General features: G+C 40.1%; 1 protein-coding gene across 2 annotated transcripts in view; it reads left to right on the top strand.

Annotated features, from left to right (window-relative positions):
- Nucleotides 1-22,068, top strand: part of LOC124615616 — a 134,234-nt gene that overhangs the window by 42,774 nt on the left and 69,392 nt on the right. For both annotated transcript variants that reach the window (XM_047143622.1, XM_047143621.1), the window contains exons 2-6: nt 3,857-4,061; nt 14,948-15,144; nt 15,234-15,468; nt 17,601-17,760; nt 21,909-22,063. In XM_047143622.1, coding sequence (XP_046999578.1) covers nt 3,857-4,061; nt 14,948-15,144; nt 15,234-15,468; nt 17,601-17,760; nt 21,909-22,063 — 952 coding nt within the window. The remainder of the gene's footprint in view (nt 1-3,856; nt 4,062-14,947; nt 15,145-15,233; nt 15,469-17,600; nt 17,761-21,908; nt 22,064-22,068) is intronic.

Here is a 22,068-nt window from a genome sequence, read left to right as displayed (position 1 = left end):
AATGCAAGACCTGTCCCACACATCCTTCCATGACCACCTCCAGTCTGGTTACAGGCATCATCTATCTCATCAAAGACAGGGCTACAGGGGCAAGGCAACCAACAAGCTGCCTGTCCACATAAAGGGCAATACGTGCTCGTCTATTTATGTTGAAAGCTGTTGTCTAATTGAGTTATCTTGTTGTTAGAGGTTACATTAGCAGGTCTGTAGCTTGCCATTCTCTCTGGTTATGAAATTTGCTTATGCTGTAGTCCAACATATCTGAATTAGCCTATCACTGATTAATGTAAGCATTCTCAACTGAAATAGTTACACTACAGTAACCACCAATAGTTATTTATTTTATCTTAAAGAAAAGAGTCTGCTTATTACAATAAATTGAGTAGTTATTAGGATCGTGAAGAATAGTGGTCCCCAAACTGCGAGGCTTGGTGCTCAGAAGTGTCACAACTGTGCTGCTGGATCACTGTGAAAATATCACAATGTCAGACCCTTCTTAACACTAATGGATACAAGAGGACAAATTTCATTGACTTCATGATCCCTCATTAGGCCAGTGCCATGCATTGTATGAAAATTAACTTGGAACAGGAACTTAGGATAACTATATCCAGTTTCTAGAATGAAATTTTCACTCTACAGTGGAGTGTGCGCTGATATGAAACTTCCTGGCAGATTAAAACTGTGTGCCGGACCTAGACTCGAACTCGGGACCTTTTTCCTTTCGCGGGCAAGTGCTCTACCAACTGAGCTACCCAAGTACGACTCACGCCCTGCCCCGAGTTCGAGTCTCGGTCGGGCACACAGTTTTAATCTGCCAGGAAGTTTTATATCCAGTTTGTTAATTTGATAAGTTTTGTAATGAATAAGAAGTTTGTTCATCCCATTAATTATATCAATGATAAATCTGTTCAATTACTTGTTTCTTAATTTAAAATGTTCATTCCATTTGTTTTTATATAAAAACTTTTGAATTAACCAACTGTGTCAGCTCTACATCTCAACTATTTCAGATGAGCACCATGGAAAAACTCAGATGTATTCAGATCCCAATAACCAAAATAGATAGTGACTAATGTAGAGGACAAACTACACATAGCAGAGACCACAATAGAAACAGGCTTTTGAACACCCATATCTCTTCTCTAAAAGACTGCAAAGTGGTGAAGTATTAAATGCTGATAAACTTCCTAATTGTCATAGGTTAATGACAACAGTGGGAATAAGACCGTTAATGTGGGTACCACTAAGATTTATTACACTACTAGTAGCTGCTTGCTTGGAACACCATAACTTTGTAAGTTTTGTTGCCACTGTTTTGTTGTATACCTGAAACTCCTCATTTTGCTGAATGGATTCAGATACAGCGTATGTCTCACAAAACTGTATTTGTGGGTGTGTCGGGACAAAGCCAAGACATACTAGTAAAGCTAACAAAACTAATAAACTTGTGCTGTACCTTTACAAAGCCCTGGAGACTGCAGGTTCATGTGAATTGTACGATTTAAACATGTTGGCATTTGACAGTTAGTGGACCGGTGTGGTCCCGCTAGCAATACACCATTGGGAGCCTAGAATTGTCAGTTCCCACTGTGTTGCTATTTCTGCTGCACAGAGGATTGTGCCTGCCACCTTTAGTAGAAGATTTATGTAGTTTTACGTACCTTACCATAGGCAGTGAATGTGTTCTAAATTGAGGGAGAGTGGAGTTTCCTTATAGACTGACACTTTATACATTGAACTGTAGATTATTTTTGTAGTAAACAGAAATTCTAAAGAAACCATTTGTTAAGAGTTAAAGAGTTACATACTGACAGAATTTAAAAGTGGGGGGAGGGGGGGGGGGGAGCCATTTTCTGAAGCGTATGCATGTCGTACACAATGTGATACACAGCTATAGAAAGCTTCATTGCCGACAGAGATACTTTGGCAATTAGTGAAAAAAGGTATTTAAGTGGGACCAGTAGCTCTATAGATATGACATAAGTTTTATGTTGCTTCATGGATGTAGATATTTGACCCATTTCATAAGTTAACATAACTGTGACCTTCATTAAAATGAAGAAAGACTTTTGATATACACACACATTGTTGAGTACTTTACCATATGCCAATTTCAGATTTTTCACGTGATTATTGCAAGAGATACGCACTTTAAGGTGATTTTCTATTGCTGTGGTGAGCATGGGTCTGCCTGCAGACAGTACTTGTCACAACATTGGGCCATAAATGTCTGAAACCAAGTAATTTAAATCAGGTTATAGTGCCAATGGATCTGTTTGATTAGTGTCACACTCAATATATACTGGTAATGCTCTCCCTCACACTGTTGCTGTCAGCTACAGCAGTTGAACTAGGATTGCTATCTATATTGGTCAACTTTGTAGAGGAAATACGACAGATTTGGACTTTAGGCAGGTCCTGGCTCTTCATTTAACAACAAAGCCATATCCAACATAAAGGAATGTTTATATAGGCCTACATTAGATGATGACATCCTTGCAGTTTCTCAGTGCAGATACCTTTAAATAGTCATGTATACTTTCTGTCACCTTATGTGATATTAGTCAATACAATAAAAAAATCCTTTGGTTAGATAGGTAGTTGCTACATTTTAAAATTTTACAAATGTAGATCCCATAAGTAATTACTGTTTATGCAGTTTTCATGCAGATCTTTGTTTTTCATCTGCTTTAGCAGGTAATTTGCTACTATAGAGCAGGGGTGTCTAACCTGTAACCTGTGGGCCACATGCTGCCCAAAGCAAGTATGTGTGGCCCAAGAAGTGAGTGTCCATCACATACTTGGGGTGTGTGTGTGTGTGTGTGTGTGTGTGTGTGTGTGTGTGTGTGTGTGTGTGTGTGTGTGTGTGTGTGTGTGTGAGAGAGAGAGAGAGAGAGAGAGAGAGAGAGAGAGAGAGAGAGAGAGAGAGAGAGAGATTCTGTTTTTTGTAAGGCAGGGATAAATTGAGTATTTTCAGTTTGAAACTTCTGCCACACAGTGCTATTATCTCATTGGTCCATCCCGTTCTTATCATTGCCACCTGTGCTATATACATGAACTCCTAGAGTCCCATTCATATAACCGGCTAATCTGTCAGAAGAGCTGGTCTGTTGTTTAACTGCTGCTGTGAAACCAGAAATTTACAGGTGTATAATGAAATTAATTTTTGGAATGCACGAAGTTACAATCTAACAACCAACTGAAAGAAAAACTGGATCATGTACCTTTATTAGACAAATGATACCTGCCCAGAGGGAAATACCCCTTGCTGCATAGTTATACGTTGTATATATAATCTTTGTTTGGAAGAATGTACATTTGTGAACAGCTATTTTCTCAGATGGACACCTTGAGAATACCCTGAGAAGTGTAACCACTTTGATTGAACCTGATATTGATACTTCAGTTTCCCAATTTCAAAGTAAAGTGTCACACTAATTTTATGATTTGCACTTACTTATAATATAAAATGTAAAATTTAATTACTCCCATATTGCTTTTCTGGAATGAAGAATCATAAATTGATACATTCTAAACTACTGAAATGTGTGAACAGGTGATTTTCTTTCTTTTTCTTAGCAGTTGTTTTTAATGTTACGTATATTATGTATGGCCCAAAAATACTCCTCTTCATCCAATATGCTCCAAGTAAGCCAAAAGATTGGGGACCCCAGATGTGGAGCTTCTCACGAATGTTAGCTTGTTGCCTCTTGTTATACGTATGATTCTGATTTATCTGCAGCAGTGTTCTGTGGCACTATTCAAAATTACTGAGTGCCTATAGATTGTGAAAGACATCACTATGTAAATGATAATTTTGGGTTTCAGTTAATATTTTGTATACTTGTTTCAGGGAATATGAATTACTGCTTCGAACTTATGATGGAGATGATCCACTAAGTATTTGGTTTGAGTATGTTGAATGGGTGGAGCAGAGCTTTCCAAAAGATGGAAAAGAAGGAAATCTGATGACACTTTTACAGAATTGTTTAACTCGATTTAAGGAGTCAACGGAATATTTTCAAGACATCCGGCTTGTTAAGCTTTGGATAAAATATGTGAGTAAAACAAAAGTTGTGAACTGGTTGATAAACAAATGATCAACATGTTATTTAATTCTAAGTGGATGTATTATTTTGACAGGGTCTTTTTAGAGAAACAAAACTTGCATGACGTACATGAAGGATGGTTCCCTGTTAGATAGAGAGTTAGTTTTAAGCTGAAGTTTTATTTTAGCTCCGTTCTTGGGAAGTTTTATTTTGCGTATTTTTAGTTTTTAGGCAAAACAAATACATCTAGTAGGATCAGGGATTAACACCCCCCCCCCCCCCCCCCCCCCCCCACACCCCTCCGCAGTTGTGTTACAAAGGCAGGCTAGTAAATTGTACTTGTCTTACCACTGGGTTTGAAAAGTAAACAGTCTTGTAAACTACAGTTTTGTCTCCTTTTTTTATATTTCAGAGGCATCATACTTTCATATTCACAATGGGCATTCAATTCAGAAACATTCGTATGATCTAGTTAGCAGATTCCTTCTCGCTGTTCAGATAATCATCACTGTTAATGTGGACTGTACATATCTCTCTGTTTATCTCTAACTTTCGCTCATTGCATTACTAAGAAACTTTTTTTGAGTTTACATGCTCCTTCCAGGTGTTTTTGTGTACATTTTAGAGTTTGGTTTAAATGGGTGGCAAATATTGTTTTCTTTTAGGTAGCTTGATAGACAAAAAGGACTTGCATTGAAATTTAATGTGTGCTATTCCAAACTGATCTGTTGTAAAATGTACAACTTATTGGCCTAGACCAGGCAAAATGTAACATACATTATTTGAGTAGTGTCCCAGCTGTTGTTGTTGTTGTTGTTGTTGTCTTCAGTCCTGAGACTGGTTTGATGCAGCTCTCCATGCTACTCTATCCTGTGCAAGCTTCTTCATTTCCCAGTACCTACTGCAACCTACATCCTTCTGAATCTGCTTAGTGTATTCATCTCTTGGTCTCCCTCTACAATTTTTACCCTCCACGGTGCCCTCCAATGCTAAATTTGTGATCCCTTGATGCCTCAAAACATGTCCTACCAACCGATCCCTTCTTCTAGTCAGGTTGTGCCACAAACTTCTCTTCTCCCCAATCCTATTCAATACCTTCTCATTAGTTAAGTGATCTACCCACCTTATCTTCAGCTTTCTTCTGTAGCACCACATTTCGAAAGCTTCTATTCTCTTCTTGTCCAAACTAGTTATCGTCCATGTTTCACTTCCATACATGGCTACATTCCATACAAATACGCTCAGAAACGACTTCCTGACACTTAAATCTATACTCGATGTTAACAAATTTCTCTTCTTCAGAAACGCTGTCCTTGCCATTGCCAGTCTACATTTTATATCCTCTCTACTTCGACCATCATCAGTTATTTTGCTCCCCAAATAGCGAAACTCTGTCTCATTTCCTAATCTAATACCCTCAGCATCACCCGACTGAATTCGACTACATTCCATTATCCTCGTTTTACTTTTGTTGATGTTCATCTTATATCCTCCTTTCAAGACAATGTCCATTCCGTTCAACTGCTCTTCCAAGTACTTTGCTGTCTCTGACAGAATTACAATGTCATCGGCGAACCTCAAAGTTTTTATTTCTTCTCCCTGGATTTTAATACCTACTCCGAATTTTTCTTTTGTTTCCTTTACTGCTTCCTCAATATACAGATTGAATAACATCGGGGAGAGGCTACAACCCTGTCTCACTCCTTTCCCAACCACTGCTTCCCTTTCATGCCCCTCGACTCTTCTAACTGCCATCTGGTTTCTGTACAAATTGTAAATAGCCTTTCGCTCCCTGTATTTTACCCTGCCACCTTCAGAATTTGAAACAGAGTATTCCAGTCAACATTGTCAAAAGCTTTCTCTGTCTACAAATGCTAGAAACGTAGGTTTGCCTTTCCTTAATCTTTCTACTAAGATAAGTCGTAAGGTCAGCATTGCCTCACGTGTTCCAACATTTCTACGGAATCCAAACTGATCTTCCCCGAGGTCGGCTTCTATCAGTTTTTCCATTCGTCTGTAAAGAATTCGCGTTAGTATTTTGCAGCTGTGACTTATTAAACTGATAGTTCGGTAATTTTCACATCTGTCAACACCTGCTTTCTTTGGGATTGGAATTATTATATTCTTCTTGAAGTCTGAGGGTATTTCACCTGTCTCATACATCGTGCCCACCAGATGGTAGAGTTTTGTCATGACTGGCTCTCCCGAGGCCATCAGTAGTTCTAATGGAATGTTGTCTACTCCCGGGGCCTTGTTTCGACTCAGGTCTTTCAGTGCTGTGTCAAACTCTTCACGCAGTATCTTATCTCCCATTTCGTCTTCATCTACATCCTCTTCCATTTCCATAATATTGTCCTCAAGTACATCGCCCTTGTATAGGCCCTCTATATACTCCGTCCACCTTTCTGCCTTCCCTTCTTTGCTTAGAACTGGGTTGCCATCTGAGCTCTTGATATTCATACAAGTGGTTCTCTTCTCTCCAAAGGTCTCTTTAATTTTCCTGTAGGCAGTATCTATCTTACCCTAGTGAGACAAGCCTCTACATCCTTACATTTGTCCTCTAGCCATCCCTGCTTAGCCATTCTGCACTTCCTGTCGATAACATTTTTGAGACGTTTGTATTCCTTTTTGCCTGCTTCATTTACTCCATTTTTATATTTTCTCCTTTCATCAATTAAATTCAATATTTCTTCTGTTACCCAAAGATTTCTATTAGCCCTCGTCTTTTTACCTACTTGATCGTCTGCTGCCTTCACTACTTCATCCCTCAGAGCTACCCATTCTTCTTCTACTGTATTTCTTTCCCCCATTCCTGTCAATTGTTCCCTTATGCTCTCCCTGAAACTCTGTACAACCTCTGGTTCTTTCAGTTTATCCAGGTCCCATCTCCTTAAATTCTCACCTTTTTGCAGTTTCTTCAGTTTCAATCTGCAGTTCGTAACCAATAGATTGTGGTCAGAATCCACATCTGCCCCAGGAAATGTCTTACAATTTAAAACCTGGTTCCTAAATCTCTGTCTTACCATTATATAATCTATCTGTTACCTTTTAGTATGTCCAGGATTCTTCCAGGTATACAACCTTCTTTTGTGATTCTTGAACCAAGTGTTAGCTGTGATTAAATTATGCTGTGTGCAAAATTCTACAAGGCGGCTTCCTCTTTCATTCCTTCCCCCCAATCCATATTCACGTACTATGTTTCCTTCTCTCCCTTTTCCTACTGACGAATTCCAGTCACCCATGACATTAAATTTTCGTCTTTTCCTACTGACGAATTCCAGTCACCCATGACATTAAATTTTCGTCTCCCTTCACTACCTGAATAATTTCTTTTATCTAGTCATACATTTCATCTATTTCTTCATCATCTGCAGAGCTAGTTGGCATGTAAACTTGTACTACTGTAGTAGGCATGGGCTTTGTGTCTATCTTGGCCACAATAATGCATTCACTATGCTGTTGGTAGTAGCTAACCCACACTCCTATTTTTTTTATTCATTATTAAACCTACTCCTGCATTACCCGTATTTGATTTTGAATTTATAACCCTGTAATCACCTGACCAAAAGTCTTGTTCCTCCTGCCACCGAACTTCACTAATTCCCACTATATCTAACTTTAACCTATCCATTTCTCTTTTTAAATTTTCTAACCTACCTGCCCGATTAAGGGATCTGACATTCCACGCTCCGATCCATAGAATGCCAGTTTTCTTTCTCCTGATAACGACGTCCCCCTGAGTAGTCCCCGCCCGGAGATCCGAATGGGGGACTATTTTACCTCCGGAATATTTTACCCAAGAAGGCACCATCATTATTTAATCATACAGTAAAGCTGCATGTCCTCGGGAAAAATTACGGCTGTAGTTTCCCCTTGCTTTCAGACGTTCGCAGTACCAGCACAGCAAGGCAGTTTTGGTTAATGTTACAAGGCCAGATCAGTCAATCATCCAGACTGTTGCCTCTGCAACTACTGAAAAGGCTGCTGCCCCTCTTCAGGAACCCCATGTTTGTCTGGCCTCTCAACAGATACCCCTCCGTTGTGGTTGCACCTACGGTACGGCCGTCTGTATCGCTGAGGCACGCAAGCCTCCCCACCAACGGCAAGGTCCATGGTTCATGGGGGGGTGTCCCAGCTATGTTATAATAATGCAGATCATGCCATAGGACTCTTTTAAATGACTGACAAATAATAAGGATGGTTCTCCATATCTGGCGTATTATCATTGCATTCCACCCTCATAGGTAACTTATATCTGTAGTGTTTTTAGAGGCATTGCTGTCATTACTAACTTTTCCACCTCTGGCAGACTGACAGTCAATGTACTGTTAGTGTCAGTAAGATATTGATCTGAAACATTTTAATAATTGCAGGTAGTTTTGAAACAGCAAGCCTTGGATCACATTTCGTACATCTACATACATAATCCACAAGACACAGTACAGTGCTTGGTGGAGGGTACTCTGTACCACCAGTCATTTCCTTTCCTGTTCCGCTCGCAAATAGCATGAGAAAAATGACTGTCTGTATGCCTCAGTACGAACCCTATAGCCTGTCGAAAATTACTTTTCGACTGTCACTTCAGCAGGAGCATGTGTAGGTACAGGACAGAGCTGCCATGTCCTGCATGGAACATGCATGTGACAGTACATTTCATTCACCCCGTGCAAACATGCAAACTATTCACTTTATGAATATCGGGGTTGCCACAATTTGTGGAAATCAAGGAATTTCAAATGTGTATGGGAAATCAGGGCAATATCAGGGAAATTTGAAAAACACTGGAAAAATCATATATCTCAGTAGATGACGTGGTTTGTCTACTGAGATGTCATATAGTGTCACTGGCTGGGCACAGCCAAGTATGTGCACTGTTTCCCTACTGCCTCATTCCTACTGCTTCTCCCCTTCTTACCATTCTCCTCACCTTGCAGTCAGTGCTGCCCTTCTTGCCAATAGCCTAGCAGCTGCCTGCAAGAGGCAGGAAGACTTCAGGAGTGGTTTGTTTGGATCTGATTCTTAGAGACTATTGACTCAGTAGCTGGAAATGGCGGTCATGTGTGCACGAGTTTGTCTGAGTAATCACGTGGAAGTGTGTGTGCCCTCATTTTCTGACTAAGGCTGTGACCAAAAATTTCGTTGTGAGAGTGTGATTGTCTTTTCTACGTGTCTATCTGTGGCTGAGCGATCATCTTCACAGTGAATTGCTACCTATCCTCATTAGTATTGATTCTCAGAGTATTCGTGCAAGTTATCTGTTGCATGGATTGATCACCACGGTCTCATTTCATCAACGTGCTGTCTGAAACTTGTGACTAGCTGGCCACAGGAATGACTTCCACAACAGGCCAAAAACGCAGGCCTTTCTGTGGGTATCTCTAACAGATCGGGCCTGCTGATCTGAAGCAAGGCCATTGTGTCCCACTAAAGTGCAGGCTCTGCCCACCGGATCTAGTCTCACTGATCTGCCCGCAGACCGTATCTGTTTGTGTGTGGCTTACTGTGGCGGATTTTTGTCATGGACCCAGGACTGTGGTGCTCCTCGGCAAGCCAGAGCCCAGGGGCAATGTATTTCAGGAATTGTGACTGCCTCACTACACATACATTGTGCAGTGGGGTGTTTTATAGACACTTTATAATTTCTAGTACATTTTGGCACTTTGAAAGTATACAGTATATTAGAAAGTATAGATGACAAGAAGGAAAAAAAAAATTGTGGCAGTCACTGGCTGTTTCCACACTATGAACTCATACATTTCTCGAAAGAAAAATCACACAGTATCTGTAAAATGAAATGATAGTATGGTATTGATGACAGAAGCCGGGTTGCAAGTCTTCATTCAGGTGATGCCGTATTGGCAGAGTTGTGTGTTGGGGATCATGAAATGATGAGGAGGACAACACGACACCCGGTCCACTAGTGGAGAAAATCTCTATCACGGCCGGGAATCGAACGTGGGCCTGCTACATGGTAGGCAAACACATCACCACTCAGCTGAGCAGGCGGACACAAAATGCCACTAAATTAATAGACATAAAACAGTGTGTAATAACTGACAATAATGGACATAGTAGAACCAGCTTTTTGTTGGCGGTCACCTATAGTGCTGGTTTGCACAACTCTTCACCGCCTTATACACTTCTTTCAAGAGGCCTACTTTTCTCTGAGGTTATTTCTGAAATCAGTGAATGCATTTTAAATCTGTCTTCCGACTCCAAGGAAATGCATATTTTTGTCACCAAATGTGTTTAATTTTATTGAAATAAAATAACGTCAGTGGTGAATCCGACAGTCTGAAGGACCAGACCCACAAATCAACTGGTTATTATTTCATGGAAATAACAATTTATTGATAAGTTAAATTTTAACTTAAAATCAAAGAATTAAATACTGCTATTTAAATATTAAGACCACAGTTTGGAGATAAATGACTAAAAGGTCACTTATTTTGGACTACTGTAGTCAAACGAAGCCACACTTAATACTCATCTTGTGCAAGGTGTCGGCACTGCGTGGATGAAAAAGATGCCTTGAGATGGTTATTTTTAAACAAACAGTTGGATGACGTATCTGGCAGATCGGTCCAGGGTTATGCAGATGGACCAGGCTCAAAGCAATGTGAAACGGCAGTCCGTACAACCTGATGAATTGCGCTGTCACTAACCCTTCTACTGCTCTCCTTCTGGTCTTCAAACAATTCTGTGCCCGGACCTGTTAGCTAATCAAATTTCAGAAACGGATTTGCTGGGAACGATATGCGGCTGCCATAGGACCACACACCCCCTCTTCACAATTCTGGGCGAAACTCTGGTGAATTTTTGGCCATTGTCCTGCTACCGGTGTTGCAGGAATTTCTGTGCATGGTGTTTGTTGTCCTTACCCATCTGGACTTTGTCGCAGAGCATTTCGCTCAACTTTACCCAAGCCTCTGCATCAATTCAGTACCCGCCTACGTTCCTCTTCCGTAAAGAGCGCTCGGAACGACTGCCTTTGTCTTTCGTTTCTCGCTGCTTGGAGCCCCATTTAGCGAGTGGGAATTCGCCAGCGCCCTCGCCCTTTGTCCTGACACAGCTCTTGGACCAGATCAGATACATAACCAAATGCTCCATCACTTATTGGTGACTTGCCACTGTCATATACTGTCCCTTTTCAACCGTCAGTGAGGGGGTATTTCCTACCCAGTGGCAGGAAAGTATTGTTATTCCAGTGTTGAAGCCTGTGAAACCACCTCTTCAGTTGGATAGCTACTGTCCAACTAGCCTTGCCAACACCCTCTGTGTGCTCCTTGAACGCCTGGTGAGTCGGCGGCTGTTTTGGATCCTTGAATCTCACGAAATTTTGTCATCGACTCAAGGTGGTTTTCGCCTTGGCCGCTCTACAGTGGATAACTTAGTCCACCTGGAGTCTGCTATCCGGTCGGCTTTTGCCCATTGGCAACTCCTCATTGCAGTCTTCTTTGACCTGCATAAGCCTACGACACCACCTGGCGGCACCATGTCCTCGCCACCCTTCACAACTGGGGCCTTCGTGGTGCTCTGCCCGTTTTTATCTGTAACTTTTCCTTGTCACTCTTTCCGGGTCCAAGTTGGTTCCTCCTACAGCACTTCCCATCGGCAAGAAAATGGGGTTCCATAGGGTGAGCATCCGTCTGTTTCTCGTCACAATTAATGGACTGGTGGGGGCTGCCCCCTCTTTGTATGCGGACGATTTTTTATCTTTATTGCCCTCAATGATGGGCGCTGCAGAACGCCGTCTACAGGGGCAATCTACCGGGCACAATCTTGGGCTCTCTCCCATGGCTTTCAGTTTTCAGTGGCCAAGTCGTGTGTCATGCATTTCTGCCGTTGCCGTACAGTCCATCCCCATCCGGACCTGTTCCTCGGTGACCAATCGCTCGAGGTGGTGGACACCCATCGCTTCTTGGGTGTGGTCTTCGATGCCCGGTTGACATCGCTCCCTCATCTTCACCAGCTGAAGAGGATGTTCTGGTTACGTCTCAATGTTCTTAGATGTCTGTCCAATCCCACCCGGGGTGCAGACCGCTCTATTCTCCAGCGATTGTACAAAGCACTGGTCCAGTCTCGTTTGGACTACGGTAGTCCTGTCTATGGTTCTGAGTCACCTTCAGCATTGCAGATACTAGACCCCACCCACCATTGTGGGGTCCAACTTGCGACTGGTGCCTTCCTGACTAGCCCACAGATTAGGCTTCTCGCAGAGGCGAGGATTCCATTGCTGCGAGTCTTGTGCCAACAACAGCTGATATCTTACGCGCTCCACATTCACTGCACCCCCAAAGCACCCTTATTATGGCCTCCTTTATCCAGACGTGGAGATCTACCCACCATGGTGGCGGCCACAATGTGGGCGTACATGGCTGCCCACATTCAGTCGCATTTTTCTGAGCTCCAGCACTTACCTTTAATGCCTCTTTTCTCCACTCACGCACGTACCCATCTTTGGTGTGTCTCAGCCACAGGTCTGTCTTGAGCTCTCCATCAATTCAAAGGATTCTATCCCTCCGGAGGCCCTTCGCCACCAATTCTACTGTCTCCTCAGTTAATTCCAGGGTTCAGAAGTGATTTATACTGAAGGCTCCATGGTTGCTGGTCACACAGGTTATGCTTACACCTATGCGAGACACATGGAACTTCGTTCCTTGCCAGATGGCTGTAGTGCTTTTACTGCAGAATTGGTAGCCATCTTGTGTACACTGGACCATGTCTGCTTCTGCTCAGGACTGTCCTTCACTATATATAGTGACTCCTTGAGCAGTTTGCACGCTATCGGCCAGTGCTTCCCTTGCCACACATTGGTCATAGCTATCCAGGACTCCCTTTCTCTCCTTGATCAACGTGGATGCTCAGCGGTTTTCAGTTGGACCCCAGGCTACGTTGGGATTCCTGGCAATGAACTTGCTGATCAACTGGTTAAATTGGCTACTAACGGGCCATCTCTTGCTATTGGCATTCCGGAAATAAACCTTCACTCGGCATTATGTCGTTGGGTTTTGGGACATTGGAATACAGAATAGCACACACTGTCTTTGCCAAACAAGCTCAGGGTGATAAAGGATTCTACAACTACGTGGTGGTCCTTCTTACGGGCCTCTCGTAAAGCCTCTGTCGTCCTTTGCTGACTTCATATTGGCCATGCTTGGCTGACTCATGGATATCTCCTCCGTTGTGAGGACCCCCCTCTCTGTCGTTGTGGATCAATGCTGACTGTGATTCACCTTTTACTAGACTGTCCTGACTTAGCCGTCCTGTGACGGACTTTCAGCTTTCCTGACTCGCTACCCCTGGCATTAGCTGACAATGCCTCAGTGACTGATCTAGTTTTAGGATTTCTTCGTGATGGGGATTTTTATCACTTTATTGAAGTGTGGGACCTTCAACCTTACCGGTGGGTCGAGGGGATGGCAGACCGTCTTGCTCCCCCTTTCGCCTCAATTGTACTGGCTTCGACTGGGGGTGGGTGGTTCACCCCTGCCCTTTGCCTTCCCACTCCTTTCTTTATGGGGCCTGTTTTATCTCTCTTATAGTGTGAGGTTTTATCGGTTTTAGTTATTCCAAGGTTGGAGGGACTGACTGACTGACTCCAATCCAGCCAACCAACCAAAAATCACTCTAGTGTGCCAAGCTTTCTGAGTCAGCAGTCCATGCTGCATAGGATTGCTTACGTTGCTTAAGAGATCGATTAAACTGTAGCCTAGCTGCAACAATGTAGATCCGAGAGTGAATGTAATGAATGTAATTTTTTCACCACTTTTTAGTTTAGTACTAGAAGACAGTAAGAGCACACACTCATGTCCAGGGTCATTTATTTGACTTGAATTGCAGTGAAGAAGAAAATAATGGAAACAGACCTCCCAGCTCTTGTTTACCTTGTCCAAACAAGCAAATGCTGGATAGGGAGGACTGCAAATCAGAGAAGCCGACTGCTGCTGTTTTTTTCAGAAGCCAAAACAGCTGTTCTTCTGTTGCTGGTGCGGTTTCCACTGTTTTTCTTGCTGTTGCTGCAGTTGTTGCCATTCTTCTATATTACTTTGCGGTAGAACAGAATTAATGTTAACTCAAACTAGTGACAACATAGAGACAGTAGAATGAAACAGATAGCTCCAGAGATAAATGACAGTGGAGATAGCAGAGTAAATGAATAACAAACACCACTCCAGAATGTAGCAATTCAAATCACAGATGTGAAGCTGACAAAACTCTACTATTCAACAGCATGTAAGGCTTCATGATTAGCGAGAGACTGGCTACCTATGGCTTGGTTGAGATGTTAAGCAATAAACCTTTGTTAGAGGGCAGTGCCACGCAACGTGTTTGCTGCAGCTGCTTGAGTTGGTTGTAGAAATAAAATCGCCTCCAGAAACTAAGTTTTTGTTTGCCCTCTATATCCTTACCGGTAGCCTATCTTGCCAGCCATTCAGTAGTGCAGTACTAGTTAGGACACATTCTCCATTGTATAAAAAGTGACAAAAGCTGTTATTTTATATTTTTGCATAATAATTATCTGGTTGGTTGTATATGTTTAATGATTGCTACATATTTTTAAGATGTTATGTTCGGTTTTTTGAAAATAATGAGGAGGAAAGGAGGAATTTACACACTAAAGTAAAAAAGTTGTGGTATTTCCCACACAAAACATTGTATAATGAGAATTCATAAAATGTTAGTTTGTTGTATTTTATTGAAAGACAAATATTCAAATGCAGTGTTTCTGTGAGGAAACAAGTAGTGTTTTATGCCTATTTACTTTGTCCACAGATTTTAAATTTACGTATCTTGCTCTATTTGACAAGGCTTTGTAGCCCAAGTTTAAAAGGAAGTAATTCAATGACTTATGTTTCCACATAGTGCTACATTCCTGACTCTTTATTTTATAGTTGGAGAAGCTGGAAAATCCTTTAGAACTTTATAGCCAACTTCACTGTCATGGAATTGGAAGCCAGTGTGCACTTTTTTATAGGTATTGGGCATATGAGTTGTATGAAAATGATGATTTAAAGCAAGCAAACAAAGTACTCCTTACGGGCATAGGAAGAAATGCACAGCCTATAGATGAACTTATACGTGCTCGACAGTAAGTTGGATGTTTCTTCATAGGTTTAAGATTTACAGATTCTAATGCTTTTGTTATTAATCAATGTAGAAACAAAATTTTCTTTTTAGAAACTTTGAAATTGCTGTGGCACGACGTGTTTTGGATAAATCACTGGCAGCACCTGAAGAAAATGTTGTGGAGGAAGAGAGAAGAGTGGGCAATGTTTTGACAACTTTTGGGAAGAAACACAAAGTTCCAAGTGTTCGCATTGGTGGTAGAGTTAAGTCAAGTTTCCCTGGTACTCTACATTCCAAAGAAAACTTAATGCCCCAGAGAAACACAGATCCTGTCAACATATATGAGGTACTGTACAGTTTTTCTTTCCTTAAAAGGCACTTACTCCAAATTCATAATCCTCATTACTGCTTCGTACATTATAAATATTGATATTATTCTCACCTGTCAGTATAGAACATTAAACTGAAAGCGTACCGGTGATAAGATAAATTCTCTTTTGCATTGTAATTTTATTGTATTTGAGATTTCCTATGTGTTAAATATATGCTGTGTTGTCAACTGATTCAGTAGAGCAGTCCCCCCCCCCCCCCCCCCCCCCCCCCCCCCCCCCCCCCCCCCCCCAGTCACTGTTCACTACAACTGTTTTTGACTGTATACTATTTATTTAATCACATTGAATTGGTTCTCATGTAAGGAGTTCTTGCTTGTTTATATAATACAGAAATAAATAATACCAGCACTTTTTGCTTTAAATTTGTGCTGGGGAGTACAAGAAGGAATGTGACGATAGCTGCTTTAACCCATGTCTGTTGCAGCTGCTAGTGAGGTGCTTAGATCCATTATTTTGGAATCTTTGGCATATTGCATTAAAGTTTGTGTTGAGTAGTTAGATCTTCATGAATATTTCAGCATAAGAAGTTCCAAGCTTTGAACGTTGGCTGGCTGAAGGAATCCTGCCACATACAAACCTATTGTTACAAACTAACTGTACATTTTTCAAATATATAGATTACATACCATCTTTTGGAACTGTTATAAAAATCTTATTTAGACTACATTTGTTTAGTGTCATTTAAATGCATTGGTCTGCTTTTTGTTTCCTACTTCATTCCTAATGTGTTTCTACACATAGATGTGATTTTTAGTATGTTGAGCTTCACTGGCCCTGAATGTATTTTGCTTTTCGTATTGTGCACCTGCACCTTGTATGCAAGTAGATATACACAATACGGAGATAAAAATACAGTCAGTACACCTGTGTGTATAACATAAAAAATAAAGTAGGAAATGAAAAATCTGACCGCTGAAGATGTTTAAAATAAAGTAAACCCAATACAGTCCACATACGATTTGTATTAGTTGCAAAAGTCTGTATGTAACTAGGGACAGGAGAATTCCGCAAAAATGAATAACACAAAATTAGCAGTTTTTAATGAAACAACGTTAAACTGGCGATTTTATGATGATATTGAAAAATTTATAATTTTGCTGTAAAATGTTATAAATCTAATGATGGTGTTTACTAATATTTGTAACTGATGATTATTTAATGTTAAAAACAGCATTTTGACTTGTAATCTCCTCAAGGTTGAGGTTTGTGTATAAATTTAAACAGACTACATCTCGTGTGTAACAAACATTGATGTGATGATGCAGTTAGTAAGAATAACACAAAATTTAGTAAATTACGCAGAGTTTGACAAACACACCAACTTAGACCAAATAGGCCTCAAATTTGGCAACAAAAATAAATAAATAAATCTAATTTGGCAAGATTTTGAGATATAATGTACACTGAAGAATACTAAAAATTATTAAATGGACTGATAAGAAATGAGGAAGTTGATTTTGGAATTTTCCCAGCATAATGAATATTGCATGAGGTTTTTGACATGGAGCCAGATGACTTGCCACAATATTTTGGCTGACTGAAATTCAACCATCTTCAGGTGAGTTTTACACTGAACGTTGCTGGTGCCAGTCACTGTTTTTATACCTAAAATTGATATGGAGACACATGTACATAGGTTTCTGTTGGAGCAATCCTGAAACCTCATTGAATGAGTAGATCACTCTGATTTAGTGAGGTAAAAATATGTGTAAATATTAGCTAGAAGAAGGGATGAGATGAAAAGACAAGTGTTAAGACATCAGGAAGTAACTTAAACAGCACTTTTTGGCTAGTACAGCCGGTCTCAATTTATTTCTTCGTAAAGCAGAATGAGACATCTGTATACCCTACTGTAGACTTTATTGAACAACTAATCTGAATTACTTCTTATTTGCATGGGGAAAGAATTCACTTTATTTTTCTGCAGTTGATTTAAATCTTGTAAGACCAAATCTGAGTTGACTGCCCTTCATTCTTTTTCCAGAGTTTGTGTAATGTATCCTTTTTGCACCTGATGACTAATTTTGAGCCATAAGTATGAATGTTCTCAATTATCTGTTTGCTAATTTGTTTCTGAATGCTATAGGCTGAAAATGACCCTGGAATAGCAAGGTCAGTGAATAAAATGCAGACTGTCCCACACCTTGAAATGCTGAAAAAAGAAAATACCAAGAAACCTACCCCATGGAGTGGTGTTAAACAAAAAAGCACCTATCACTTTCACCCTGCTAAACCATCATTTCAGGGTAAGTTATCAATTTGTTTGTTTGTTTGTTTGTAATTAACTTAATACTGTTGCGAGTGGCAGTATTCTTTAACAAATTATTTAATTTGTTAAGACCAGGGAATTGTTAACGTTTCAGTAGATAGTAAAGAAACACATCCTAGTAATTACTCATCATAACCCACATATGTCAGAGGGGATATATGGGTAGTGAATAAATTTTGTATTTGTCCGGGTGGTCACAACAGCCAATAACCTAGAAGCAGAACTCAACAACTTGATCAGGAAACGTGTTCAAAATCAAAATATTGTTTCACAGTTTCATATTTGTGCCTCAGATTCAAGTTTTAAATTTTTTTTTCTTCAGAATTCAGTAATAATGAGTTGTATCAAATGTAGAGTTCCCAGGACACAAGACATTCAGTCTGCAGACATACTACACTGTCATGCATGCATGAAAATGATTTTACCATTCTGACAGTAAGTTCTGTTGTGCATTTAGTTGTTAATTGTACCAGTTTGCCACATTACTTTGTGTTCTTAGTCATCTTTGGTTGCTTTTCAGTGCAAGTGTAGGATACATACAATAATAGACTTTTGTGTTGTCCATTTTATTTATTTCTTTAATACACTTCATCAGGTATATCTGTTCACAACAATTATATAATATACCTATTATATCAAAATTTCAGGCCATAGTATAATTTTAAATCTCCACCATATATGAATTTTGTTATTATATATTAAATGATGAAGTGGGATGCAACAGTTATTCACTATCGAAGCCTCTGAGCTGTTATGAACTGCACTGTAGCTGTTGCCTAGGAGTAGACCAGTTTCTGACTAAACGTAGGCAAAAGGTTACACAGAAACTGATGAGAAAGAAAAAAACTTTTGACTTTAAGTAAACTAAACAAAGTTGTGCACCACCTTCATGACTTCAAAGTTTGCATGTTTTGGTCAGAAACTTTAATTTGAATGCTCTTGTCAATAGAAAATTGCTGCAAATGGCCACCTGCATTCTCAGTGCATATCAGTTAAAGTGCACTGTTTTAAATTGTGACTGGGACATCATGGCTTTTGTATTCACTACTCAGCCTGTCAATATGCACCAAGAGGCCATTTCAGTCTTAGATGATACATGCATTTGCCACTTTATGATAAGTGTTGTCTGTATTGAAATTTGTCTTGTGAATTAGCATATACAACTACTGTAAGTCTCTAAGGCATTTTTGTTACACACTACTTCAGTGAAAATGCACTATTGAATCCAATATAGAGTCATCTGGTGGATAAAATTTGCAGGCTAGTTTAGTCATCTGGTACTAGTAATCTTAGGTGTTTCAACCTTCTAAATCTGTAATTTAGTTTAGTTGAAATAGCCATTGTCATTAGGTAGACAAGGTTTAGTGGTGTTGAAGCTGCACACCGTGAATTCTCTTTGAGCCATACTGATAAATATCCCACTTGCATTCTGATGCATCTCTCCATTGATCCGAGCTCTCTTAAGTTTCTTGTCTGTCTTCTGATCATTCACCATGTCGTTACAATCCAATAAAGTACAAGGAGGTAGGATTTTGTATTGGAGTAGTTGAACAGGAATGGGTTGAAGGACCATCTATCGGGGTGATTTCGGACGGTTTTGTCGTTATTTTGATTGTAACTTTCGTATATATTGTTAGATTAAATTGATTTTTATGGAAGTGGTAGGGTATGTGTGTAACAAATAAAGTATCCCATAACCAGAAAGTATATGTGTAGGTATATTTATCTGTGGCAGTTAAATAAAGTGTCTGAAGTCACCCCATGGATTGGGGTGATTTCGGACACATGTTTTTTTTAAATCTCTGTGCGAAGTTACAGTATATAGAGGGTGAATTCAAACAGTTACTGCCTTTTTTTTAAATTCTACATGCTTTTTATTTGATTTTGGTGACATTTTACACATGGTGGAAGATTTTCCAGCTTTCTCTTGACATCGGAGAAAAACATCTTAAGTCTCTTTGTTCACTTCTGCAAGAGCTCGTTTAGTATTTTCGCTTAAGTGAACCGAAAGATCTTCTGACTGTCATTCGCGGAATTAATGCAGACATTCTTCTCCTGGCAGATCGTAATGAAATTTCTTCTCTTTTCGGCCAGATTTAGCAAGGTAGCCTTTAAATAAATATCTAATATCCAATTTAGTGAAGGGAAATCCCCAATGTGCAGCCCTCAAGATACCTTGCTTCAACATTTCTTCTTCTTCTTTATTTAGCACTGGCTGTCATCCCATTTTTTTCGGATGTGCTTTCTGCACTTTATTTTGTAGGGTTGATTTAGGTATGCCATACAAATCGCACGCTTTTCTGTATGATAATTTACCATTCTGAATATCACGAACCGCTTTATCTAAAAGTTCTGGGTCATAATTACACCGTACTGTAGCACCTCTCCTGCTCTTATACATTCTTGGCATTGTCCGAAGTCACCTCACACAGTACACAGTTTTACAAAAACCGTCGTTATTTTATAACTTTGCACGAGAAACTCGACAAACTTGTACATAAATTATCTCAATGCTGTTAACTACTGAGTCCATCGACGATTACTGTTATAATAACTTCCCGCTCGGTGCAACAATAGAAAGTTTCCATTTTACGATAATGCATGGATTCTTAACACTGAGACTGTTCGTCAATTATTCACGTAGGGAAACAAATAAGTCGTGAAAAGCGATAAATGCATTCTTGCGCTTAAAATAACAGGTGCACGGACGTTAAAATAAGTAACTCTTTGTTTCTATGCAGTGGCAAAGAATAAATAAGCCATACTGTCCGAATTCACTCCGGTGTCCGAAATCACCCCATTTGACGGTACCTAAAGATATATGTTTAAAAGTTTCCCATTGTCCAGCTGGCCTTTGCACATTTGAATTACTGTTGACTAATGAAATTACTGTTGACTAATGAAATTAAGTTCATAGAAATAAAGGAAACTGTAAAATTACAACAGGAGATAGTGCTGGGAGTTGTATTATATCTCAGGGTGAATACTAACAAGCTACTCACCATAGCAAAGATGTTGAGTTGCAGACAGGCGCAAGAAAATACTACTAAACACTTAAACTTTTGGCCAGAAGGCCTTCTTAGTCGGAGACAGTGGTGTGAGTCTATTGCAGAAGGAGGCCATCTGGCTGAAAGCCTACATGTTTAATAGTATTTTTGTTGTGCCTGCTACTCAGCATCTCCACTATATGGTGAGTGGCAATCAATCCTTTTCATAAAGTTGTCATTATTCCATCCTGGATTTTTCATTGTTTGAATACTAGTAATGAATTATATTGTTGAAACTTTCTGGCAGATTAAAATTGTGTGCCCGACCGAGACTCGAACTCGGGACCTTTGCCTTTCGCGGGCAAGTGCTCTACCAACTGAGCTACCGAAGCACGACTCACACCCGGTACTCACAGCTTTACTTCTGCCAGTATCTCGTCTTCTACCTTCCATACTTTACAGAAGCTCTCCTGCGAACCTTGCAGAACTAGCACTCCTGAAAGAAAGGATATTGCCATGTCTCCGCAATATCAGTGAACTGCGGAGATGGGAACTTGCACTCCAACACATCCTTTCATCCCGCCATCCCCCAGGACTGAACCTACGTTAAACAACCTCACTCCCATTCACTCTTCAGTCTTCTCCTCTTTCCCTTTCCTCTTTAGCCATTCACCCATCTTTTCATCCTACATAGTTGTGTTTATCTTTATACTATATACCTCTTTACTTCTGTATGCATCCTCTTTGGTTTGAAGCTGGCACAGTACTTACAGTAGAATATCTTTGGCTTCCCTCTGACAACCATGCCTCCATCCTTGCTACCCTCCCTATTTTCCTTTCCCTGTTGCTTCATAACCTGGGTTGTGAGTAACTGAATTTACTTTCCCTTCTTCCCTTTCTTTCCCATCTCTTCTCCCCGATGAAGGAACATTTGTTCCGAAAGCTAGGAACGTAAATTTTCAGTTCCGTTTTATGTGTATCTATCGGCTGTACTGAGCTGAGGTAAGTACTGGCCAGCCCCTCTATCTCTTTGTTATTATTATTATTATTATTATTATTATTATTATTATTATTATTTACATTAGTCAATTCCATACTTCAGGAAGTTATTGGAACTTGTCATGTGTTGTTTTTTCAGTTCTTAGTGAAGAAAATGCACAGCCTGAGCCTTTAAATACTGTGATGTTTCTAAATGCTCTGAAGCCTAAAAAGAAAGATGATGGATTTAATTGCCCAATTGCAATCTTTGAAGTTCCTAGTCCCAATCAGCAGCCGATGTATCCAAAGGACCAGGTATG

The sequence above is a fragment of the Schistocerca americana genome, chromosome 5 (assembly GCF_021461395.2).
Source record: "Schistocerca americana isolate TAMUIC-IGC-003095 chromosome 5, iqSchAmer2.1, whole genome shotgun sequence".
Classification (NCBI taxonomy): Eukaryota; Metazoa; Arthropoda; class Insecta; order Orthoptera; family Acrididae; genus Schistocerca; species Schistocerca americana.
The sequence above is the reverse complement of the archived record's forward strand: the minus strand, read 5'-3'. Positions and strand labels throughout refer to the sequence as shown.